Genomic DNA, 27,066 nt, shown 5'->3' on the forward strand with positions numbered 1-27,066 from the left:
CTAAGCAAAGAAGTGTCTGGCTCTGTAATCGTGATCAATATATCATCTACCAAGAGTGACAATTTAGAGCAAAATAGTCCCACCTCTATCCCCTTGATGTCCGGATTATTCCTCACTTAAGTGGCAAAAGGCTCTAAGAAGATGGCAAATAGAAGGGGGGACAAGGCACACTCTTGCCTAGTGCCCCATCTTATGGAAAAATTGGATGAATAACCCCCATTCACTTTTATGCATGCTGGAAGATCCGTATAGAACTGCTGGAGCCATTGTAGAAAACTCACCAAATTTTATTTTGCGCAATAAAGCAAAAAGATATGGCCAATGCACCATGTCAAATGCTTTCTCTGCATCCACCGAGAGAGCCAAAGAGGAAATATTGTGCTGCTTTACCCACCAAATCATATCCAGGATCTTATGAACATTATCACTCGCTTGGCACCCCGGTATAAATCCAGCCTGGTCTGGGTGTATGATTTGTGCTATAAAGCTATTCAGGCATGGTGCTAATATTTTCTCTTAACAGTTTTAGATCAATATTAATGAAATTGGTCGGTAGAATCCACATAAGGTCGGGTCTCTACCTGGCTTAGCGAGCACTGTGATTCCCGCTGTATTGGCAAGAGTAGATAGTGGAACCCCTTCCCTCAATGCCCGATAAGACTTCCCCAATATAGGAGCTAGTTGTGCTGCGAAGACTTGATAAAATCGCCCTGTATAGCCATCTAGGCCCGGTGATTTCCCAGGTTTTAGAGATTTTATGGCCGTGAGTATCTCATCCTCTGTTATGTCTTTTTCCAATATGGCTTGTTGGAAGCTAGTTAATTCTGGCAATTGCATGGTCTCAAGATACCTATTTATCTCCTCAATTCGGATATTGTCATCCCTTGAGTAAAGTTCTGAATAGAACTGGTGAAATCGCTGGTGTATAGATTTATTGTCAGTCAGCATAACACCATCCTGGGCTTTTATCTTAACTGTGGTAGACTGTGCCTGCCTGCATTTTAGAGTATGAGCTAAAATCTTACCCGCCTTATTGCCCCCCTCAAAATATTTATGCTGCATTATTTCTAATTGATGTGTTAACGTCGCCACATCTATAGATGCTATGCGATTCCGAAGATCATGTAATTGGGTCAGGAAATTAGGTGAAGATCTAGCATTTTTATGGTTCATTTCAAGTGTTTTTAGCTGGAATATTAGATCTGCTCGGCTCCCATCTCGTTTTTTCTTTAAAAATGCGGCTCTGGCAATGAATTTGTCCCTTAGTACCACTTTTAGACAATCCCATATTACTACCGAATTCACTTCCCCTGTATTATTCAGAGCAAGATACTCCTGGATGTCAGTGGACACCTGAGTAACATGTGAAATATCGTCGAGTAAGGAGTCATTGAGCCTCCAAAACCTCTGGCCTCTATCATAATCCTGTATTCGTAGTGAAAACCAGATAGGAGTGTGGTCGGACCAGAAAATAGGTTCAATATCTACTTCCACAACCCTTGGCTTCCCATAAACATATCCAATCAGAGTAACTCTCATGGGGGTGAGTCTTAGAGAATCTAGATCTCCATATATCTATCACCTCCTGACTGTTCATAAGCGTTTTTAAGGCAGTTCTGGCCAATTTAGGGTCAGTGCTTTGTCCAGATGAATTATCTAGTCTGGGGATAAGAGTGAGATTAAAGTCCCCACCTAAAATCGAGTGTCCCTCCATCTTAGTCGCTAAAGTCTGAGTTAAGGAGTAGTAGAATCTATCTTTTTGTGATGTAGGACCATAAATCGAGACTATGGTGTAGAGTTCCCCTCCTACTGATACTTTCACCATCAAAAATCTACCATTAGGGTCGAATTGAGTGCCCTTCAACTCAAAATGAAGATCTTTGTGGATCATAATTCCCACGCCAGCGTATTTAGTTTTAGAGGTGGCTGACACCCAGTATTGGTGTGGAAACTTATCAGATCTCATCAGCCCTTGAAAGCGACTTTGCAAATGAGTCTCTCTTGAAGAAGCACTACATCTGCATGTAGTCTGTCCAATTCTTTACATAGCAGAGGCCACTTTCGGGGGGCATTGAGGCCTTTCACATTTAATGATAGAAATTTAAAGGTCGCCATCAGCATATATTAGCCCCCCTTCCCCCTTAATTAAGAAGCCCCTTCTCAGAGCATGTCTTTGCCCTACTGGATTTGTGGTGCTGCCATTAATAGTAGGTAACTAGGAACGTCTGTAATACCTGAGGTCTCACATTACCTGCATCCAACTACCCTCATGGGTACTAATCCCTATATCATCTATAATCCATTGCCATACGATAAGAATAAGATCGTCTCCATACAAAATGCATTCTTCCCTTCCCAGTCCCATCCCCCCACCCAACCTTCCTCATTGCCTGGGTTAGTTTGTTGTATCCTAGAAGTTCTTGGAGGAAGTTGTCACCCCTCTCCTTCACCACTTCTAACTGCAGTCCTTTAGGCCCTAAGTCCCCCTAAAATACCTACAATACCTGAGTGTAATCTGCTTTGAAGTGCCTGAAAAGCAAAATATAAATCAAACACATCTATTTTCAAGACCTTCTGTAATATTTTAATATACGGTTGAGCTGATACGACAGACATTTTATTTACTAGTGAAATTCTCGATCTAATTCCACTGTTAGTCTGTTGAAACAGCACCATTCTACTTTTCACTTTTGCTGTGGATTTTGTAAGTATGTAGTAAACACACATAACGTAAATTGTTGCTGCAGAATTGCTGTTTATATGGAGGTGAGACACATAGTATCAATAACATCATTGGGAAACCACATAGATCCCACTGTCAGCTGTATGTTATCTTATAGTGCAACATAAATATTAAAAATCTGAAAATATTTTATTTGTTCATATAGTTATACAGCCCAAGTTTATATTGATGCTCCTTTTAATAATCCATGTCTATTTGGAGAATGTCAAAACTGAACCATTGAGTGATGGTTGTCCCCGTCCCCCTTTTTTAAATGTAAGTGGGTATCTAGGAAGAGGGCAGTGTTTCTTGTCATTATTGGTGACTTCTCCCTTTCTCTCTTCATAGGCTAGAACCCTGGGAAGTCAGCATTACTCTGTACCCTGCGACTGCAGATGATCAGGAAACCCAGTATGTGAGGTTCTGTCTCATGCTGTCTGTGCCTCCTCAGGTATAGTGTGTGTCTTGCTCATATTGTAAAGGAGAAGAGATTACAGTCCTCTCTCTCTCACCCACATATACGTGGTTATATATAATATTCTGTAAATTAATATGTATCCCATTGTACTTTAAGAATTCTGATAGTACTGAAGCATGCATGATTTCAAGTCTGAAGTAGAAAGTCTCTGGCTTCCATTTTTGGCATCTTATTTACATATAATCTTCCAGAATGGGAATGAAGATATAGGCATAATGTCAGTAATGTTCTTGTCCACATTTTCAGTTGGGTAAATTGTTGCACAGACCTATAAAGTTGGGCTAGGGAGGTGAGGTAGGATCATGGGCTCCATCTGAATATGATCAAATCTCTCCTCTTTTAAATCCCTTTGAAGTGGAAATGATAGAAAAGAGTACTGTAACATGTCCAGTCCATAAAAACAAATTTCCTCTTCAGACAGACAGACCAGTCCAGATAAATAGGTTATGCCTGCCGATGGAGACAGAGATTAACAAGTTTGCAAATGTCCTCCCTTATATGCATCAGTGCTTACCTCAACCTTCCAGTATTCTCTGTTTCCAGCAGATGGCAGGTGAGTATCCTGTGCTTTAAGTGCTGTTTATGCTGCAGCAGTAAAATGGAAAAATAAAAAAAGGAACTGACCCTATTCAGTGGCTGGTGCTTGCTGCAGCAGCAGGAAAACTGGCTGATTAGCATTGTGGATCACTTTGCGGTATAGCCTGGGTGAGTCAGTGAAATCTTAAAATTTTTATGAGACCACGTGTTAGGAACACAGGACACTGGCTTGCAAAATGGTGGCAGCTGCAGAGCATGGGAAGAAAACCATGTTCTGCACTACCTGCAACATTCGAAGGTTCAGTTGAGGGAAGGATCCAAGTACTGCTGCGACTGGATAAAGGCTCGGGGGGATCCCGGAGTGCTGGCAGTTCCGTGGCCCTTCCCCCGAGGCTCCCATTTTTTTAGAAGGTACTCCAGCAGCCATACTCCAGACGTGGGGGAGTGAGGCAGAACACAGGCCTCCTCTCCATAGCTCCGCGGCTCAGACTGTGGAAACCTCAGTGACTGCGAGTCAAACAGCAGCACCAGCTGCAGTGGGTCGGGTTTCTTCTTCTGTATATAGTGCTTCCTTGCCCTGGGCTACTAGTTTTATGGAATTTTTCAAAGGCTTTTGTTTGGGACAGGGCACATTTCCCAGATCTGTCTCTTTTCTCCTAGCTCCTTCGGATACCTCAGGGGCCCAGGGAAGAAAGAGGGGCAGGTCAAGGAAAAAAAGGCAAGTGACGAAAAATGATTTTTCCGCTTTGGCATATTCCCTGGAGGGTTTGAATAGATATCCACAGGAGATAATGAGCAGTAACTGGAAGAGGGTAAATGCCCTCCTGAAGGTGAAGATGATGCGTCCTTGCAATGTCTCTCTTATAAGGAAGAGCTGGTAATTTCTCAGTCTCTATACACTTTGTATATTAGGATAAGAAGGATAAGTGGATAAAGATGAACCGGTAGATGTATGGTATTTGGATTTTCAGAAGGCGTTTGACAAAGTCCCTCATGAGAGGCTTCTACGAAAACTAAAAAGTCATGGGATAGGAGGCGATGTCCTTTCGTGGATTACAAACTGGTTAAAAGACAGGAAACAGAGAGTAGGATTAAATGGTCAATTTTCTCAGTGGAAAAGGGTAAACAGTGGAGTGCCTCAGGGATCTGTACTTGGACCAGTGCTTTTCAATATATATGTAAATGATCTGGAAAGGAATACGACGAGTGAGGTTATCAAATTTGCGGATGATACAAAATTATTCAGAGTAGTTAAATCACAAGCAGACTGTGATACATTACAGGAGGACCTTGCAAGACTGGAAGATTGGGCATCCAAATGGCAGATGAAATTTAATGCGGACAAGTGCAAGGAGTTGCATTTAGGGAAAAATAACCCTTGCTGTAGTTACACGATGTTAGGTTCCATATTAGGAGCTACCACCCAGGAAAAAGATCTAGGCATCATAGTGGATAATACTTTAAAATCGTCGGCTCAGTGTGCTGCAACAGTCAAAAAAGCAAATAGAATGTTAAGAATTATTAGGAAGGGAATGATTAATAGAACGTAAAATGTCATAATGCCTCTGTATTGCTCCATGGTGAGACCGCACCTTGAATACTGTGTACAATTCTGGTCGCCGCATCTCAAAAAAGATATAGTTGCGATGGAGAAGGTACAGAGAAGGGCAACCAAAATGGTAAAGGGGATGGAACAGCTCCCCTATGAGGAAAGGCTGAAGAGGTTAGGGCTGTTTAGCTTGGAGAAGAGATGGTTGAGGGGGGATATGATAGAGATCTTTAAGATTATGAGAGGTCTTAAACGAGTAGATGTGACTCGGTTATTTACACTTTCTAATAATAGAAGGACTAGGGGGCATTCCATGAAGTTAGCAAGTAGCACATTTAAGACTAATCAGAGAAAATTCTTTTTCACTCAACGCACAATAAAGCTCTGGAATTTGTTGCCAGAGGATGTGGATAGTGTAGCTGGGTTCAAAAAAGGTTTGGATAAGTTCTTGGAGGAGAAGTCCATTAATGGCTATTAATCAATTATACTTAGGGAATAGCCACTGCTATTAATAGCATTAGTAGCATGGGTTCTTCTTAGTGTTTGGGTAATTGCCAGGTTCTTATGGACTGGTTTTTGGCCTCTGTTGGAAACAGGATGCTGGGCTTGATGGACCCTTGGTCTGACCCAGCATGGCAATTTCTTATGTTCTTATGTCTCCACAGAGGACCCCATTATGATCAGTATTAGAAAGCTAAGGTTTTTCCATTGCATAAGGCAGTGAGAGATGTGATGGATCTGGAATGAGTGTCTCTAGAAGCTAATTTTAAAGGAGGTCGCTCTCTGCCAAACTGTATCCCCATGATCATCAGAAAAATGAGAAGTTATGTTCTCCCAGGGTAGATGCCTTGGTCTGCTTGAAGAACAAGAGAACCATGATCCCGGTTGAGGAATGTGCGACACTTAAGGATTCCCAAGACAGGAAAACAGAATTGGTATTGAAGCAGGCCTTTGAGGCAGTCGGGATGGCACTATAGATCACAGCTAGCTATTATCTTGTGGCAAGATCTGGATTGCATCTGGTATACATTAAGTACAGGAGGATTCAGTGTTGGAAGACTCTGAGCTGGAACCAGGAGCTGATGCCTGTTTTGATTTATACGATCGAAGACCAGGGGTGGTGTTTCCATAGTGGAAGCTAGGAGGCTTCATTGGTTGCAGAACTGGTCAGTAGATTCCATTTCTAAGTCTAATATGACAAAACTTCCCTTTCAAGGGCACCTTCTTTTTGGAGTGGACCTGGAGAAACTGGCAAAGGCTTGGGGTTAATCTAAAATTCCCAGGTTCCTAGAGGACAAGATAAAGGCTCTGCCTCATAGTTTCCAGTGTCACAATAGGTTCCAGAAGTCCAGAAGGTTTATATTTCAAATCTTTTTATTAAACCTTTCATGCACAAGAACATTACAAACAAAATGGAAAGGAAAAGAGTAAGCGAATACATTGGTGTACTGTTCCCAATGCTTGCCTAGTACAAACTTGTGTATAGAAACCACTGTAAAAATACACCCCCCTTCCCTTCCTCCTTCCCCCCCCCCCAATATGACCCTTGAAGACTCCCCAACATGACCATTAACAATTAGGGGCGACGACATAGTCATTAAAACAAGACTCCTGGCATGGTGTGACAATGATTGTAGATAAAGATCCCACACTAATCAAAAGGTTTTTCTGCATTAAATCTAACTTTTTCATGTACTCTCATTGGTGCACATTAGATGTATATGGTTCTTTAATACAGACATAGTAGGGGGGGGTCTTCACATAGCCAACATTGTAAAATGATCTTATTTGCCAGTAACTCTTTGCGAATCCATGGGCGCACATACTTATGACCCACTGCTACCCTCCTCAAGTCATCAAAAAGAAGCACTTTTGCCTGCAGCAGTAATGTAAAAGCAGTAATTTGCTTAATGTAACGTACAATACATAACCAGAAAGTTTGTATTGTAGAACATGACCAAAATTGATGGCCCAAGGAGCCTGGTACTAATTTACATTTAACACAGAAGTCAGATGTGGCAATCCCCAAACAGTGCGCCATCTGTTGCGGATAGTAATACCTCATTAAAAATGTATATTGTACCTCACGAAGAGCAATATTGCTAGTAAGAGATTTAATTTTCCCAAAACATTTCTCATATTGGGTCTCCAAAAATTCTAAGGCCAATTCCAAGTGCCAGTTTCCCAAAACAGTCCCAAAATTAACTTTTGGTTTTAGTTTACTTAATGTAGTATAGAAATAAGAAATCAAGTGGCAAGATGGATCATCCACATCAAAAATCTCTGAGAGAAGCTGTCTCTGCTCCCAACCCCAGTTTCACACTCCCAAGGAGGGTATGTAGTGTCTTGTTTGTAAGTAAGCAAAAAATTGTGTGTTACTCAAAGGATTGAAATGATTTTAATATCCCATCCTCCGTCAAAAATTGTGCAATGCATTTCAGCCCCTTAGAAGCCCATAGTGTAAAAACCTGCTGTGACAATCCCAGGCATTATGGTCAATAATTGGGAAATCAGCAACTCCAATTTCAATAAACAACATAAGTATCACCACTAGGAACCTCTAATGGACTCTTCCAGTATTGGGTGGTCAGTACGGAGGGCTTTGAGTATAAAATATAACCCAATCCCAGTGGAGCAAACAATGTATTCTCCAAATGGACAGGAGTATAAAACTGCATACCCAGTAGCCAATTAGCAACATGGCGCAAATTACATGAAACATTATAGAGCCTTAAGTCTGCAAACCCCAAAATTCCATATTCCCATTTGCGCATAAACTTGGTTAATGCAATACGGGGTCTGCCATTTTTCCATAAATACTTCCTCGATAATTTCTCCAGTTGGCGCAGATCCTGTCTAGCTAAGTAGCAAGGAACAGTTTCAAACATATACAGTCATTTAGGCAGAATGATCATTTGAAACAGATTAACCCTCCTGGCTAGGGACAGAGAAAATTCCTGCCAGTTTTATAGCAGTCTTTCCAATACCTCAAATAATTTTTGAAAGTTTACAGGATATAGGCGCTCCAGGTCTCTATGGAGTGCAATTCCTAAATAGGTAAAAGATTAATGAACCCAACGCATCAGGAAATGTGCCTCCCAAGTCAGCTGCACTAGATCATCAGTAGACAGTGCTTCACATTTATCCAGGTTTAACTTTAATCCTGCCAGTGCACCATAGATGGAAAATACTTTTAAGACTTGTAGGGAGGACTGGAGGTCCACAATGTGGAGTAAAATATAATCAGCAAACACTGCCAGTTTAAATTGCTGAAGAAAGTGATCCCCAAAGGGAGTTCCAGGCATTTTCGTCCCTACATAGGGTCGACTTTCAGTAGGTCTCAGTCCTTTTGTCCCCAGCAGCCCAAGAGAGGCTCGGGTGGTGGATCTTCCCAAGCTTCCCAATGGAACAGAAAATAAGAGAGGGAGAGACATCCCCTTATCAGAGGTGGGTTGAGGTCACGTCAGACCAGTGGGTCCTTGAGGTGATATGCGATGGTTATGCATTGGAATTTCGCAGTATTCCTCGGGACATGTTCATGGTGTCCCCATTCCACTCCCCGCAGAGGAAGCAGGCAGTGGCATTCACGCTTCAAAGGCTCCTCAGACTGAGGGCTGTGGTTCTGGTGCCCACATCTCAAGAAAGTATGGAGTGATATTCCATTTATTTTGTTGTGCACATGGAGGGCTCCTTTCATCCCATCCTGGATCTCAAGAGGGTCAACCGTCACTTGACGGTGATTCATTTTTGAATGGAAACTTTACACTCTACGATAATGGTGGTGCAGTCGGGGGAATTTCTGACCTCCTTGGATTTGTCAGAGGCTTACCTTCAAATTCCCATCTGATTAGAACACCAATGCTTTATATGCTTTGCAGTGTTGGGGCGCCATTATCACTTTCGAGCGCTGCCTTTTGGTCTAGCCTCCACTCCCAGAATATTTTACAAGATTATGGTGGTGGTAGTGGCGGCCTTGCGAAAAAAAAGAATCTTGGTGCACCCATATTTGGACGACTGCCTGATTCGAGCCAAGTCTCAGGAAGAGAGCCGCCTGCTGACACACAAGGTGATCTCCTTATTGCAGGAGCTTGGTTGGGTGGTGAACCTGACCAAGAGCAATCTTCAGCCATCCCAATCGTTGGAGAATCTGGGGGTCCGGTTCGACCCATGACAGGACAGACGTTTCCTACATAAAGTTCGGATCCAGAGATTGATATCTCAAGTGTGTCAATTGATGAACACCATACGCCTGATGGTGTGGTCCTACCTACAGGTACTTGGCTTAATGGCAGCTACCCTGGAAGTGGTGCCATGGGCATGGGCACATATGCGTCCTCTTTAGTGCTATCTGCTATCTCGTTGAAACCCACAGACTCAGGATTATGCGGTTTGGCTCCACTTGCCGATGGAAATCTGCTTCTACCTCCAGTGGTTGCAGGATGATCATCTGAGAAAGGGAGTTCCCTTGTCCTCTCTGGCCTGGTTGGTACTCACGACAGATGCGAGTCTCCACGGTTGGGTGGCTCTCAGTTTCTTGAGATATTTCCAATATTTCTGAAACATCCAACTATGGTAATTGCCTTGATACGTCTTCACTCACTGCTGCTTGAGGGAGGTAATATACTTTTGTTATCACTGGCATTGCAGTTTCTGGAATTTTTAACACCTGGGAAATATGTTTTGAAAAGGTCGAGTGGAGAAATTAGATTTATTACTGGAAAATTCAGTACTCTTAAATTATGGGATCTCAGAATATTTTCTATATTTTCCAGTTTTCTCTTATTAATTATCTCAGACTGAACCAGATTTTGTTGTATCTTTTCTGTAACAGATATCCACTGTTCCATAGCTTCTACTTTGAGGTTAAAAGATGAGATCAAATTTGCAATTACTAATACTTGATTTTTAGTGTCAAGAGTAACTTGAGACAATGAGACTATAGATAACTCTCTAGATTTTAGAACTGTCCATATTCCTTCAAGGGTCATAAGTGATGGCTGTTGTAAATTAAGTCCACACTCCAGAGCATTTGGCTGGGCCCCACCTACACCCAAAATAGCGCCTATACCCAGATCCATACCTTGCAATGATGGAAAAATGTCCATGGGGCCCACTGCTCCAGTGATAGCTCGATTCATGCCTCCTTCACCTCTCCCAGGCATCGTCCTGTCAGCCGCTTGGAACCCCAAGATCTCCTCGGAAGTCTCTGCCCGTCGCTCTGCCTCCAAATATCCCCAAATCATCTCCGGGGGAATCATTGCCATCGTCGGTTTAACCAAGTTTTCATGGTAAGGAGGGGAAGGCTTGTTCAGCGCACCGGGGCTCATCGTGGTGTCAGGGGGGACGGTGTTCACTCTCTGATCGGCCCCGCAGCAATCATACCTCCTGGCATTTGCCGAGTTAGCTACGAGAGAACCCTTGATGCAAAGTTGGGAAGGATCCAAAGAGGGTGAGCTTGATGTCACTCCTCTTAGTCTTGCCTTCCTTTTATGAGGCATTATTAATATGACGAAACATCAGAAAAGGAAAAACGCAACAAGAGCCCTCTTACAGCATTTCTTACTCGGTGGCTATCTTGGATTCCCGCTACATAACCTTTGATGATCTTTATCATCTAAGTGGGTTTCTTGTAATAGAGCCACTTGCACTTTCCAGTGCTGTAGGGCTTGTAAAACTTTGTAAATTTTGATCACTGAGCTTATGCCTCCTACATTCCAAGTTACACATTGGAAGCTACTTGCCATTATCTAAGTTTGCTGTGATATTAATACCTTACTTCAGTTTTTTATAGAACTTCTCAGCCAGGGCTCCTCAGCTGAAACACTCAAAGAATTGGCTATTAATCCAAGTGCAGCATATAGAATAAAGATCTGACCACAGGGCCATAATCTCCCTTCCCCTTCCCTCCATCCCCCCTCCCCAACCATCCCCAAAGAAACACATTTATAGTTACCAATACAAACTGGCTCGATTAAGAGCTAAAGGACAATGTATAAAACTGTGACAGGACCCCACTATATGTAACCATCTCAGAGGTAGACTAAACCAAGCCATCAGATCACACAAAATATCACTCTGGCCGCAGTAAGTCAGATGAGTTCAATACACTGCACTATGAAGTGCCAGGAGGAAAAAGAAAAAGCTTCCCCCTGAAAGGTCCTTAGCATCCAGAACAGAAGCAGGTCCATCTTCCGTTTCTTTCAACCGGAGAAAGCTTCTACCTTAGAAGCAGTCTCAAAAAAATGCAAAATATTATTAAAAGTTACTTTTAACTTTTCAGGGAATTGAAGAGTAAATACGATGCAGTGACGAATCAAATTAGAACATATGGTTGCAAATGTTTTTCAGTGAGCAGATACCGCAGCAGAATAATCTGCGAATAGCGGAACTTTGTGGCCTTCATAATCTAGCGCGCGGAGTTATCAATAATGAAATAAAAGCATTTCTTTATGTCGAAAATTGAGAATTCTCGCAATCATTGGCGTGATTTATTTTGTCCACTTTTCTTAGTCCCCAGGCGATGCACATACTTTATTTGTAAGGCCCCTAACTCCCCTCCTTTACTGAGAGCCTGCGGCAGCCACATTTCCAACACACTCCAGAGGTCACGGCCTGGAATCGATTCTGGCAGTCCAATAAATCTTAAATTGTTCCACCTAAATCAGTTTTCTTTGTCCTCCAATTTTTCTTTAACAGAAGCTAGTTCTGTCATCAAAGTTTGCACACCCTCCTCTGCCCCCTCAATGCGTGCTTCAGCCTTTGTTATGCATCTGTTATTATGTTGTAGCAGGACCTGAAGATCATCAAAGCAAGAGTGAATCTTACCCAGCTTTTCATCCATCGCTGATAAGATAAGTGGCAATATCGCCCATTTCACTGGTAGGCAATTGGGGCGAGGGAGGGTTACTAGTAGCGTCCGCCATCTTGGTTCCGCTGGCCTAGGCTTCTCCTTGTGAACTGACGTAGTGTCCATTCACAGTGCCCAAAAGCATCCAAGCGCTGTTTCTGAGAAAATGATAGCAGTAAACTGCACAATAGAGGACAGGTGAACAAAAGCGCCACGTCAAAGAGGCTGATTAAATTGGATGTGGGTAGTGAGGCTCCAGAGCCACTGAAGAACACGTCTTTGAGTGCTCACCACATGTGATCTCCAGGAGGTTTAAACAAGGAAGAAATGCTACTAGTAAAAGATCTAGAACCTTTTCTATATATCATTCCTTTCATCCCATTAAAAGAGGTGACGAAGGATCCTTGTGGACCTAATCCTCATGAGCCTCCCAGTGAGTAGTAGGGGATCTATCTCCCATTTGTTTAATGATTGTGTTGTTCTGTGATGCATAATAGTTTAATTTGAAACAAATTAAAAATAACAGGTGTCTTGTCTGATCACTCATGTTTTCTTAAAATGCTACACATCTTGAGAGCAAGTAATTGGAAGCAAGATGGCGGCATGATTTAGCCATGGCTTGGCTGTCTGTTTTCTCTGTTCGCTTTGGTAAGAATTTATTTGCTATTATGCCTTCTAAAAGGAAGGGTAAAGTTAGAGCTTACTTCTTAGATCCTTCCTCAATACCTGGACAGTTTTCCATCATCAAGCTCACTGTGCCTGCACCTATGGAGGGAGATTCCCCTGCTGCTGGGTCAGACAGAGGAGAGTTTGCCTCAGCTGGGGATGAGGTGTCCCACAGCTCCCTCGACATTCGTTGGCCGCTGGCCCAGCATGAGATTTCCCATAGTAGGGATTCAGCATTGCTAACTGATGATGTCAGTGAGAGTGCTGAATTGAGAGGAACCTCCGTGAATGAAGAAGCAAGCGCTGGTTTAATATCTGTTGGGGATATCGCTGTTTCTCCATCTTTGAGAGATCTGGTGGTGAGACCCAGTCTCTCTTTCAAACTTTCTCAGTGAGTTTGATTCCCCCTAAACCTGCAGTGGTTTCTTTGGACGTGTTCTGGGATCTGATTGCCTCTATTGGCTGTGCTTGTGTTACCACCTCGGCTAAAGTAGATGCATTTTCTTTTTTCTTTTTTTTTTAATTTAATCTTTATTAATTTTCATCTAAATGTAAACAAAAACAATGAAAGTAATCTCAGATTCCAATACATATAAAATATCATCACCAAATAACATTTATCTCATCTGGTTACATAACCCATAATAGAGGGAGAAATAAATCACAAAATATAATTCAAATATATAACAGAACAGGAGAAAGAGTCTCATTCTTTTACTGGTCTACATTGTTACCTTCTATATTATTATCTTTATCTTGCAAGAAAGACTCTAGCTGTAATGGGTCAGAAAAATTAAATTTCTTTCCCTGAAAGGTTATATAACACAAACAGGGGTATTTCAGGAAAAAACTAGCTCCTATTGCTAGCAATTTTCCTTTCAGGGAAAGGAAATGTCTCCTTTTCACTTGCGTTACCCGGGAGACATCTTGAAAAATTTGAACTTTTTGACCACAAAAACTAATATCTTTATATTTAAATAATTATTTAAATAATCTGTCCTTCTCAGTTTCTAATTGGAATGACACAAAGAGTGTTGATCTGTGTTGAATAATGTCAATAGATTCCTCTAGGAATGTGGAAACTCCAATACTAGATGTATCAACTAAATCTGCCCCTTGTTCCCCAACTTTAACTATATCTCTCCTGGGAAAATAAAAAAAATTTTAAATCAAAGGGATCTCATTATCTATATATTGCATTATTTCCTTTAGGTATTTTCTTAACATTTTCATAGGGGAGAGAAGTCTAGTTTGTGGGAAATAACAATACGGAGATTTTTATATCTTACCATATTTTCTAAGTTTTCTAATTCTCTATGGATAGAGAAACTATCTTTAATATGGATAGTCTCTGTATCCTGGAGCATCTTAACTTTAGATGTTAATTTCCCCACTTCCTGTTCTAAACAGGTCACTTTCTTACCCTGATCATTGATCTGGACTCTATTATCATTTACAATAGTTGTCAAAGAAGCATTCATTTGCAAGAGATTTTCATCTAATTTAGACATCATTTTCCAGATATCAACTAATGAAATATTATCGGGGGACTACTAGGCCATTTTCCAGGCCTATTTGAGTTCCCCTTACCTTCCACATTTTCAAAAATAGACAAATTATTTGTATCTAAAACAACTGAGTTTGAACAGTCTGTCCTTTTAGGTAGACTTTCAACTTCAGAGTTCCCAAGAGTATCTAGAAATGGTGCCATCGGTTGCGGAGGTAACTTCTGACATTGCCGGGACTGAAGGAAGCCGAAAACTGGGCCTCCCCACTGTCCTCTAATGGCATTTCGATCAGTCTGGTGACATGATCATCCATGGGGCTCCTTGGAGTTATAGGTGAAATTGGAATATTTTTAACTTTTCTCTTCCTCCCCATAGGACAGCAGAGAGGAAGTATACAAGTGAAAAATAGAGTCCAAAATCCCAGCCTGCCAGCCCTCGCCGGACAAAGCCGCCAGCGACGGTGCACCGAATGCCGCTAAGTTTTATATCGGCAGTCGCTTACCGCTGACGTCACTCGGGGCAGGTCCCTCCGCTCACGCTGATTCTCCAGCTGGACTCACGTGGCTGTTCTGGGGGTTTCTTTTGCACCAAGTGGTAGGTGGAAGGCTGGGTGCCCCTCTCTCCTCCGTTCTCCGGACTCCCCAGGTCTCAACTTCTGCCGCCAAGTTTTATAGCGGCAGTCGCTTACTTCTGACGTCATTCGGGGCAGGTCCCTCCGCTCACGCTGATTCTCCAGCTGGACTCACGTGGCTGTTCCGGGGGTTTCTTTTGCACCAAGTGGTAGGTGGAAGGCTGGGTACCCCTCTCTCCTCCGTTCTCTGGACTCCAAGTAGTAGATGCTATTTCTACTCGTCTAGAATCTCATATTTCTTCTTGCTAAACTAATCAAAATCAAATTCAAGAAAAGGTCTCCCTTATGGAACATGATATTTCTTCTTTGAAATCTACTCAATCTATGGTTATTAAAGAACATGATAATTTACAGAGGAGGGTGGAATTCGTGGAAAATAGATTACGTTCTCTTAATTTAAGATTTTTGAATTTTCCTAGGATGGTGGATGAACCTCCTAGAGACACTTTATAGAGATATTTTCTTGAGATATTGAAGATCCCTCCAGAAACTATTCCCGCTTTGAATAAAGTTTATTTTCTGACCTCAGGGAATCGTCTGATGCAAGTGGAGTCTCTAGACTTATCACATTTTGTAGAGTCTTCTTATTCTGAAGTATCTGAAAAAGCTACTTTATTGGTATATATTTTTTCTCAGAATCTGATCTCAGCCTGGTTACGAAAAACGTTGGCAAGTTAAATGTAAGACATTGATAAGACAGGCTAAGAGAGAATTTGAAAAGAAGTTGGCCGTAGAGGCAAAAACTCACAGTAAAAACTTTTAAAAATATATCCGAAGCAGAAAGCCTGTGAGGGAGTCAGTTGGACCGTTAGATGATCAAGGGGTTAAAGGGGCACTTAGAGAAGATAAGGCCATCGCAGAAAGATTAAATGATTTCTTTGCTTCGGTGTTTACTAAAGAGGATGTTGGGGAGGTACCCGTAATGGAGAAGGTTTTCATGGGTAATGATTCAGATGGACTGAATCAAATCACGGTGAACCTAGAAGATGTGGTAGACCTGATTGACAAACTGAAGAGTAGTAAATCACCTGGACCGGATGGTATACACCCCAGAGTTCTGAAGGAACTAAAGAATGAAATTTCAAACCTATTAGTAAAAATTTGTAACCTATCAATAAAATCATCCATTGTACCTGAAGACTGGAGGATAGCAAATGTAACCCTAATATTTAAAAAGGGCTCCAGGGGCGATCCGGGAAACTACAGACCAGTTAGCCTGACTTCAGTGCCAGGAAAAATAGTGGAAAATGTTCTAAACATCAAAATCACAGAACATATAGAAAGACATGGTTTAATGGAACAAAGTCAGTATGGCTTTACCCAGGGCAAGTCTTGCCTTACAAATCTGCTTCACTTTTTTGAAGGAGTTAATAAACATGTGGATAAAGGTGAACCGGTAGATGTAGTATACTTGGATTTTCAGAAGGCGTTTGACAAAGTTCCTCATGAGAGGCTTCTAGGAAAAGTAAAAAGTCATGGGATAGGTGGCGATGTCCTTTCGTGGATTGCAAACTGGCTAAAAGACAGGAAACAGAGTAGGATTAAATGGACAATTTTCTCAGTGCAAGGGAGTGGACAGTGGAGTGCCTCAGGGATCTGTATTGGGACCCTTACTTTTCAATATATTTATAAATGATCTGGAAAGAGACGAGTGAGATAATCAAATTTGCAGATGACACAAAATTATTCAGAGTAGTTAAATCACAAGCGGATTGTGATAAATTGCAGGAAGACCTTGCGAGACTGGAAAATTGGGCATCAAAATGGCAGATGAAATTTAATGTGGATAAGTGCAAGGTGATGCATATAGGGAAAAATAACCCATGCTATAATTACACAATGTTGGGTTCCATATTAGGTGCTACAACCCAAAAAAGAGATCTAGGCGTCATAGTGGATAACACATTGAAATCGTCGGTTCAGTGTGCTGCGGCAGTCAAAAAAGCAAACAGAATGTTGGGAATTATTAGAAAGGGAATGGTGAATAAAACGGAAAATGTCATAATACCTCTGTATCGCTCCATGGTGAGACCGCACCTTGAATACTGTGTACAATTCTGGTCGCCGCATCTCAAAAAAGATATAATTGCGATGGAGAAGGTATAGAGAAGGGCTACCAAAATGATAAGGGGAATGGAACAGCTCCCCTATGAGGATAGACTAAAGAGGTTAGGACTTTTCAGCTTGGAGAAGAGACGGCTGAGGGGGGGATATGATAGAGATATTTAAAATCATGAGAGGTCTAGAACGGGTAGATGTGAATTGGTTATTTACTCTTTCGGATAGTAGAAAGACTAGGGGGCACTGCATGAAGTTAGCATGGGGCACATTTAAAACTAATCGGAGAAAGTTCTTTTTTACTCAATGCACAATTAAACTCTGGAATTTGTTGCCAGAGGATGTGGTTAGTGCAGTTAGTATAGCTGAGTTTAAAAAAGGATTGGATAAGTTCTTGGAGGAGAAGTCCATTACCTGCTATTAAGTTTACTTACGGGCGGATTTTAAAAGCCCTGCTCGCGTAAATCCGCCCGGATTTATGCGAGCAGGGCCTTGCGCGCCGGCGCGCTTATTTTCCATAGGCCTGCCGGCGCGCGCAGAGCCCCGGGACTCGCGTAAGTCCCGGGGTTTTTTGTCGGGGGCGTGTCAGGGGCGGGGCCGATCGTGGCATTTTGGGGGCGGGACGCGGCATTTTGGGGGCGGGCCCGGGGGCGTGGCCGCGCCCGGGTTGTGTCTCGGCGCGCGTGGATTTACTTCTCCCGGGAGGCGTAAATCCATGGACAAAGGTAGGGGGGGTTTTTAGATAGGGCCGGGGGGTAGGTTAGGTAGAGGAAGGGAGGGGAAGGTGAGGGGAGGGCGAAAGAGAGTTCCCTCCGAGGGAATGGAGGCAGGCTGCGCGGCTGCACGGCTCGGCGCGCGCCGGCTGCCCAAAATCGGCAGCCTTGCACGCGCCGATCCTGGATTTTAGAAGATACGCACGGCTACGCGCGTATCTACTAAAATCCAGCGTACTTTTGTTTGTGACTGGTGCGCCAACAAAAGTACGCGAACGCGCATTTTTTAAAAATCTACCCCTTAGAGAATAGCCACTGCCATTAGCAATGTTAACATGGAATAGACTTAGTTTATGGGTACTTGCCAGGTTCTTATGGCCTGGATTGGCCACTGTTGGAAACAGGATGCTAAGCTTGATGGACCCTTGGTCTGACCCAGTATGGCATTTTCTTATGTTCTTAAGTTTTGCAATTGTGGGAAAATTATGTCTGTAACTGACAGACATCAATTTTGTTATCTCTGCCTGGGTCCCAGACATGACCAAGCAAACTGCAGGGACTGCGAACACATGTCCCCATGGGTGCAGCGTCAAAGAGCTGCACGCATCGTCCAACTCAGGGAAAATACATCGGGCTCTTATGCCCCCTCTGAGGCTTCAGCTAGGTCGTCCCCAAGACCGAAGACGACACCAAAGGCCCAAGCCCCTCAAAGGGCCACTTCTGTGGACCCTCCAGGTCCAAAACAACTGAAAAAAATGCGACTCCCATAGACGTGCGGCGCGGGAGATGTGCCATAGATGTCACTAATACAGTCTGCATCGAAAGCGTCTGAACATCGAAGCGTCGACGCATCTACGGCGCACTGACGCAGGGACGTCGCTGCATTGAAACAGAATTTGACTGGTGTGTTATCGATGCAATCCAATGCACAGCCCTTTCAACCGACGCTGCCGACATAGCCTTTGAAAAAACACAAACATCCAACTGGGCACAAAAGACATAGAAGTCCTTCACCATTGTTGATCGTGGACTTGGAGGATAGTCCATCCCCTCCACGACTATTGGGATCCTCTTCTCCTTCTTCTGAAGTCTTCTCTGGGCTATCTGCAGCCTCTCATCACCGCAGCAGTTCCGGATTGCAGGATCCACTTCATGCTAAAATTATCTGCCCATCGAGGGATGTCAGCCAGCCGAGAGGACCGGATGCAGACATCCTCCAGGTGGCTCTATCACCGTCAGACTGCCAACCGTATTTGAAGCCACCACCTACTTCAACCTCGGCCTCCGAAACTGTTTCGCAAATAACCAATATCTTGTCACAATTTTTAAAGTCAGTAGAGCAGCAACACCAGCCACTCCCTACTGAACCGTCAGAGACACCTTTATCACCTAAATCAGGTCCAGCACCAAAAGTTCAGCCTAGAAAACCCTCGCCTCCACCAAGAGATTCCCCCATCTCATCTTCTTCCCCAGGGTCACTTCCCCAGGGTCATCAACAGGTTACCCATCTGATCCACAAGAACTGCCACTGGAGCCAGTTTCCCCTCCAGAGGATCTCACATACTCTCAATTTTTAGGGAAAGCGGGTCAAGGATTGGATGTAGAAACTAGAAAGATACTGAACCCTAGACAAGAAATGTTTGGAATCCTTAAAATTTTAAACACTCCAGCCAAACCCACAGCGCTTCCCTCTAATCCAGTGCTAGAATCATGATGGAAAAGACCTGGGACTCTCCGTTCTCCACAATACCAACCTCAAGGAAAACAGACTTAAAGTATAGAATGTGAGATTCACCTTTCTATACAAATGTCCAACTTCCACATGCATCGGTCGTCATTGAGACTACATTCAAATAACCCACCAGGAAGAGACAACAAATCTCTAGACTAATTTGCAAAAAAGGCTTTCCAGTCAGGAATTCTAAACACAAAAATTCAAAATCACCAATTTTATGTGACCCAATATCTATTCGAGTGTCTCCAGACCTTAAATCACATTTTACAACAGGTTTCTGAAAACAACACCCCTCCCCAAGAATTTTACAATATGGAGGAAGGCCTTCGGCACCTCGTGAGTTCTATTTGAGGGGTTTGAAACGTCCGCAAAGACCACGGCTAACGCCATAGCAGCAAGACAACTGGCATGGTTGAGGGCAAGCGCCATAAGAGATGACGTACATGATAAGCTTGCTATCATCCCCTGTCGACCAGACAACCTGTTCAGGGACAGACTCAATGAAACAGTCGCAAAATTGAAGGAGCAAAAGGTAGCAGTGTTATTAACACATGATACCTCATCCTCTCGACGGCATTTCACCTCGTATAAAAAAATCTTATCCTAGGCCACATATCGCCCTTACACCACTTACAGGCCTCAGCAATACCAAGCGAACCGCCAGAAACCTTACCAGCAGCAAGCTTCACGCCAACACCCTCGCGCACCACGCCAACCCACAGACTGTCAACCATCAAAAAGCCAACAAAGTTTTTAGGGCTAACTCGACCAGCACTACCGACCAAGAAAGTAGGAGGACGGCTGTCCCACTTTCTTTCAGAATGGAGCAACATAACATCGGATTTATGGGTCCTCACTATAATAAGAGACGGTTATTCTCTCAACTTCGCATCTCCTAAGCCCACTGTCTGCTCCAGTGACGCTAACAGCCAGCATGAAAATAGACCTTCGCTGGTGGATAATCCCACCAGCATTGACAGAGAGCTCACTGCTAAGACCCCCTCGCCATCAATTAGTACTTACCACAGATGCCTCCCCCACAAGGTGGGGAGCCCATCTAACCAACCTACAGACTCAAGGATTGTGGTCCAAACAGGAACGAAATCATCACATAAAGCTCCTGGAACTTCGGGCTATAAAAAAAATGCCCTTCGAACTTTTGAACACAATCTACAACACCATGTTGTCATGATTCATACAGACAACCAAATGGCAATGTTTTACATAAAGAAGGAGGGTCTGGTTCATGGAACCTTTGCAAAGAAGCGATAGATTCTGCACTGGGCCTACAACAAGGGAATCTCCCTACAAGCCACATACCTACCGGGAATCAATGGCAAAGCAGACAAGCTGAGCAGAATATTTCACCCACACGAATGGGAACTACATCAGGATGTAACCAATCAAATTTTCTCAACTTGGGGTCTTCCCCAAATCGACCTCTTTGCTACAGAACACAAGAAAATCGACCTATTTTGCTCAGTATACCCCAGTGCCCACTGATTGCCGCAGGATGCATTCCTCCTCGATTGGTCCCAAGGTCTGCTTTACACGTTCCCTTCCATCCCTCTAATCTCTCGCACAGTACAGAGATGCGTTGAGGACAAGGCGGATTTGATCCTGATCGCACCAGCATGGGCGCATCAACTGTGGTACAGCTACCTAATTCAACTATCAATTTGCAAACCAATCCCTCTAGAGAATGACCCAACCCTCCTTACCCAACAGGGGGGCTCAATGCTCCATCCACTTCACGCATCGCTGAATCTCACTGCAAAGAGATTGAAAGGGTCATATTCCAAAATTTAAACATTTCTCCTCAGCTGCAAGACATTCTGATCTCATCCAGAAAACCATCAACGTGACTAAACTACCAACGCAAATGGGCATGTTATGCATCCTGGTATTCTTCAATGGACACAGACCCACTCACCTGTCCACCAGAACGCCTTCTGACTTACCTCCACCTGCTTTACACAGAAGACCTCGCCACTGCCTCTCTTCGTGTTCACCTCAGTGCACTAGCAGCTTATCACACTCCTCTCAATGAAGAACCTATATCCTGTCATTCTCTTGTTTCCCGGTTCATGAAGGGTGTACTACATCTACGGCCCTCTATAAAGAAACCATCAATACTGTGGGATGTCAACCCAATTCTGGAGCAGCTTATGCTACCACCTTTCAAACACTGGACACTTGTCATCCTAGATACCTTCTCTGGAAGGTACTATTTTTAGTCGCCCTCACATCTGCGAGGCGAATCAGCAAACTTCAAGCCTTGGTGCACTAACCACCTTACTTGGAATTCTACCACAACAAGGTTACGTTGCGTATGCATCCTAATTTTCTTCCTAAACTGGTCTCCGCCTTTCACTTAGACAAAACCATTACCCTCCTGACTTTCTTCCCCAAACCTCATGCAAATGACAGCGAGCGACGTCTTCATTTATTGGACTGTGAACGAGCACTCGCCTATTATTAAAAAACACATTCACTCTAATAACAGAGCTTCACAGCTCTTCCTTTCCTTCAATCCAAAAGCACCAGGACTTTCTGTTACCAAAAGAACGTTATAATCCTGGCTTTCCAACTGTATACGTTTCTGCTATCAAAAACGTTCAGAATCCCTATCTTCCACACCCAAAGCACATCAAATACGTGCAATGGCTGCTTCCATTGCTCACCTCTATGAGGTGCCTCTCTTAGATATCTGCAAAGCAGCCACATGGTCCTCGCTGCACACCTTCACGTCCCATTACTGCTTAGATAAACAATCTGGGGATGATGCAAGGATGGGGTGGATAATCCTAGACAAAAGTACTTCCTTAACTATAGCAACAGGCATATAAAAACTGGCCGCCTCTTATTCAGTATTGAGCGCTAAACTACCTACAACATATTCGCATGGAATAACGCACTCAATACTTCAGCTGCGGACTTCCAGACAGCATGGCTAATTCAGCTGCTTATCTATGGAAAAAAGCAAGTTTGCTTACCGTAAATGGTGTTTTCCGTAGATAGCAGATGAATTAGTCATACTGATCCATCCGCCTCCCCGGACAGTTCAGGCATTGCATATCGTCTTGCTTTGACATGAACTGAGGAGCCTCGAGGAGGCAAGGGAATATTCAAGAAAGAACACCTCACCAAAAGACTTTGGGTGATCTTGGAGAACTCCACCACCTAGTGGCACGGAGGACGTACCCAGATGTTTTATGGTAAGCAAACTTGCTTTTCTTTTCCTCCAAAATTGTCTTTTTTTGATTGATATGTCCTGTTTCTGTGCAAAGTTTATATTTGTAAAATATATAAAATGTAATGAATATAAAGTAAAAAAAAACTACACATCTTACAAATTCTGCCAGGGGTATGTAAACCTATGAGCACAACTGTGTGTATATATCCATTCCCACAGTTCCATTTAGGATGGGAAATCATGAGGTGAGCCCAAGGACCCCTGAATCAGTCAACAGATGCCACTCCAAAGCTCTAGCAAATAGGTGATTTTGAACGTGACTGACCATGACCAACACACAAACACTAGCAAATATTTTATATAAAGATAAATATGGCCTGATATATTGCAGTGGAAATAAGCCAAAAGCACTTGAGTTTAAATTTAAGTTTTAGTTTCCAGTTGATACTCAGATGGGTTGGTCTGCTATTATGTCTCTCATACTTTGCATATTTTATATGTACTTGAGAGGATGTATTTCTTGTGAAAATATAATTTATGTTGGAATATAATACTGCCCTATAAAAATACTTTTTGCATTACCACAAATTAAATTTATAACCAATAAAATGGTTGGGCTAGGGCTTACAACTGATTCGCAGAGACAAATGTGACCCCAAGATCGCATATATGGTCAGTAGCAGACTGGCATATAAATTGACTCTCAGAAAGTCTTCCCACCAAACACAAATGCATACGATATGCCCATATGCTTTCTCTAAATATCTTGACACAGGTACACATGTACTCCACATAATATATGCTTAAGTCTCCGCCTTCTAGTGCACATACTCACATGCACACTGCCCCTCCCATCATATTGAGCATTCCTCAAGTCTTGAAGATGTTGATTCCTCCTTCTTAATTACTTTACTGCAGTATCCACAGGAGGCACCAACAATCTCCATCCAGAATCCTCGTGGACTGTCAGATGAGCAGCTTCACTTGTGAGTATCTTGTGGTGTGCTGATGTTGTGGTGTCTGTGGCTTGGTGATCCCTGTCTGCTTCTGTGCAGAAAGAGAGTCACAAGCATGCTGTCCTTATTTACTCCAGCAAGGGGCAAATTATATCCTTTCAGTAAGTGGGAGTGCCAATATGTGAGGATGTGAAACTCAAGTTTGGTGAGTTCCAGTCTGGCTGAAGCTTGCCCTGTCGCCTTCTAGGAAATCTTGATCTATGGCATATCTATATTATATTAATATACTTTAATGATAAGCTGGTGTCTAGAGCCATCTCATACTGGCTTTAGAGAATTCCCAAACCACTGGAACATCTACTTTTAAAATGTTGGTAGGCTGGACCAACAAAACTAGTGGGGAGAGAGAAAAGGGGTATATGAGTGGATCCGTTACAAAATATTATTGTTAATAATCAGGAATAATAGGTGGTGGGTTTACAATAAATAGCAAATGTTCAAAAATACAAAAATCAACACTGAGGTCCTGGTCCTTGTCCCTTGCCAGCATGGCTAACCATTAGATGGACAGCACTCTTAAGGACACTCTGTATCATCCTTCATATCATCCTTCCTGGCATCATAGCAACAAAATGTTGGCCCAGCTTTGCCAGTGTCTATCTGCATATTCCTCTCTCAGAGCAGTGCCCCAACTCTCCCTGCTTTCCCTTCCCACTCCTCCCTAGGCATCTGGAAAAGAGGACAGCTGTGCCCCAATAAGGGGAAGAGTGAAGTAGTACCACGATACATGGAAGACCGACCAAGCTCTTGCTTTCTTTATTTACTTAGAGGTTCTATAGGTACCATCTCTCCATGTCACTGCCAAGGATACAGGGAGACGGCAGAGGTAGCATATTCACAAGAAGGGGACATGGTATAGAGCAGAGACTTCTCCCCTTGGCCATTGAACTCATCATTCTTTCTCTCAGGATGGGGCATGTGGTGGCACATTCTGATTCCAGAAACTTTATTGGCATGATATGTTGCCAAAGTAATACATAAGGAGATTTTAAAAATATATGTATATAGTGACAGATCCCTCTTGCTCTGCTTCATAGGTCTCACTATCTGTATCTTTCTCAGGTCATTCTTCCTCACTCAGGCTGTCCACCTACCTTACTGCTTTGTGTGAGACTAAATCCTGCTTTTTAAGGCTGCAACAAGACAGCTGGCATACAGGCTCTGAAAGCATACTTCCTGCCTGGACTGACCCCAGATTATACTGCCTTCGTATCATTTTAATGGAAATGAGTGGCCTCATGGAGAGCGGTGTATGCTGCTGATACAGGACCGGGATCAGTGCCTCTAAGCCAAATGTTTTCATATGCTGCATTCTAGCATGTGTCTTAGTGGTTTTTGATTTCTTCCCCTTAACCCTTCCAGTCCCCTATTCTCAAGCTTTCTAGGAAAAGCTTCCAAGCATGTATGCTGCTGGACCTGCTTCTGCTTAGTTTTTTTCATCCTTTCTGTCAGAGGAGGAGGAGGACATCATTCTGGACATTTGACTTTTTGTAGATAACACTAAGATCTGCAACTGGACACACTTGGAGGAATAGAATAAGCAATCTAAGAGAGCTCTGGCAGTGGTCAAAGGTTTGGCAGCTGGGATTCAATGCCAAGAAGTGCAGTGTCATGCTTTTGGGTTGCTGTGATCAAAGGAGCAGTACATGATTGGGGGGAGGGGGAAACAAAAGACTCATGTGCATGGACCAAGAGAGAGATCTCTAGGTGATAGTGTCTGACAGTCTGAAGGTAGCAAAGCAATCTGACAAGGCAGTGACTAATACCAGAGGAATGCTGGGCTTCGTAGAGAGAGGCATAACCAGCAGAAAAAAGGAGTTCCATGTACATACCAGGATCAGTCCAGATCGCTGGGTTATGTCTTCCTTCCAGCAGATGGAGTCAGAGAAAAGCTGAAAACCACCCCCAGATAACCCGGTGTGCACCTGCGGTCTTTCAGTATTTCTCTGACTCCAGCAGATGAAAGATGGCATAACCTGCAGTCCTGATCCTTTGCAGAATTCTTTATTTGATTGATTAATAAGTGAAGGGAGTATCCTAACCTTAGTACCTTTGACTAGATCAACTTGTAGTAAGTAGTAAAAAAAAAAAAAAAGGGGAAGACTGAGATCACTTTGTAATAGCAGGCAAGGCTGGGCTCCTGCCCTTGACCTTAATACCCAGAGAATATTGACACAGCCCGATGAGTTGGGGGGGATTTCCCGGTGGGCCAGTCCCTCCCCCCCATACAGTGCCAGAGACGTCTTAATTCCTCTGGTGGGAGCTACAAATTGTATGTTAAGCCCAGGGACGTACATTCCCCTGGTTGAGTAGCTCTGAAAAAGAAAAAATAAATACATAAATAAAAGACACAGGATAAGCCTTTTAAACAGAGCAAACCTGCTGAAATCTCCCGGGGCTCTGGAGGGGGTGAATTGCTTCACTCAGCTGATTTTCTACTTACAGCTTAGATTGCCATGCCACAAGGATCGCGATGTGCAGCGTGTGGAGAGCCGGCAGCGCAGCTGTCTCGCGAAGGCCTCTGCTCCCGCTGTATCCCCGGGGGTGAGGGACCTTCTCAGCTGCTGATTGCAGGGAAAAGATCAGCATTGCCGCGATTGTGCGGCTTAGGCCTAGTCAGACAGTTCATAAGGAGAGGCCTGCCCCGTCCCCGACATGCGTGGGAACGGCTTCCATTTTGCCCGATTCGGGCCCTGATGCTGCGCAGGGCTCAGATGCTCAGGGGGAGGGGATTTCCTGCCGATTTCTCCACCTCGTGATTTGGGACATGATTCTTCTCCTCCTGCCGTGCCTCCGGGGGGGGGCCTTAAAGAGAGAGCACCCATTTTCTTCTCAGTTTATTTTACTGCTTCACAAAGCTTATATGGAGGCTGAGGCAGACTTGGATGAGCAATATTCTCCTCCTGCTAAGATCCCCAGGCCTGCGGAAGATCAAGGGGCTCCTAGGACCCGGCCTTCCCATCCCGCTCCTGACGCTGAGCTACCGGCTCCTTCCACTCCTCCGGGGCCCGTTCTTCTGGACCCCTTCCCGGTGGATACGAGCGATGATGTTGACAGTGGCGCTCTAGTGGAGGGGGATGATCCGCGGGTGCTCCGGTTATTTCGGAAGGAGGAGCTAGACCCTTTGATTCCTCATGTGCTACAGGAACTAGATATTCAGGCTCCATAGCCAATTTCTTCAAGAGCCAATTGGTACCACCCCAAGTGTTGGATCCTTCTTCAGGGGATCCTGTTTTGTCGGGCCTATGGGCCCCTCCTAGAACTCTTCCTTTCCACCCGATGCTTTTACAGCTTATGACCCAGGAATGGGATGCACCTGAAGCCACCCTAAGGGTTAGTAGGGCCATGGAAAAACTTTACCCACTGCCGGACAAGCTCTTGGATCTTCTCTAGATCCCTAAGGTGGACGC

General features: G+C 43.6%; 1 protein-coding gene across 3 annotated transcripts in view; it reads left to right on the plus strand.

Annotated features, from left to right (window-relative positions):
• RNF25 (ring finger protein 25) overlaps nt 1–27,066 on the plus strand; it is a 146,579-nt gene that overhangs the window by 32,100 nt on the left and 87,413 nt on the right. For all 3 annotated transcript variants that reach the window (XM_029606839.1, XM_029606841.1, XM_029606840.1), the window contains exons 3-4: nt 3,071–3,173; nt 23,559–23,626. In XM_029606839.1, the coding sequence (XP_029462699.1) occupies nt 3,071–3,173; nt 23,559–23,626 (171 nt within the window). The remainder of the gene's footprint in view (nt 1–3,070; nt 3,174–23,558; nt 23,627–27,066) is intronic.

The sequence above is a fragment of the Rhinatrema bivittatum genome, chromosome 6, assembly GCF_901001135.1.
Source record: "Rhinatrema bivittatum chromosome 6, aRhiBiv1.1, whole genome shotgun sequence".
NCBI lineage: Eukaryota > Metazoa > Chordata > Amphibia > Gymnophiona > Rhinatrematidae > Rhinatrema > Rhinatrema bivittatum.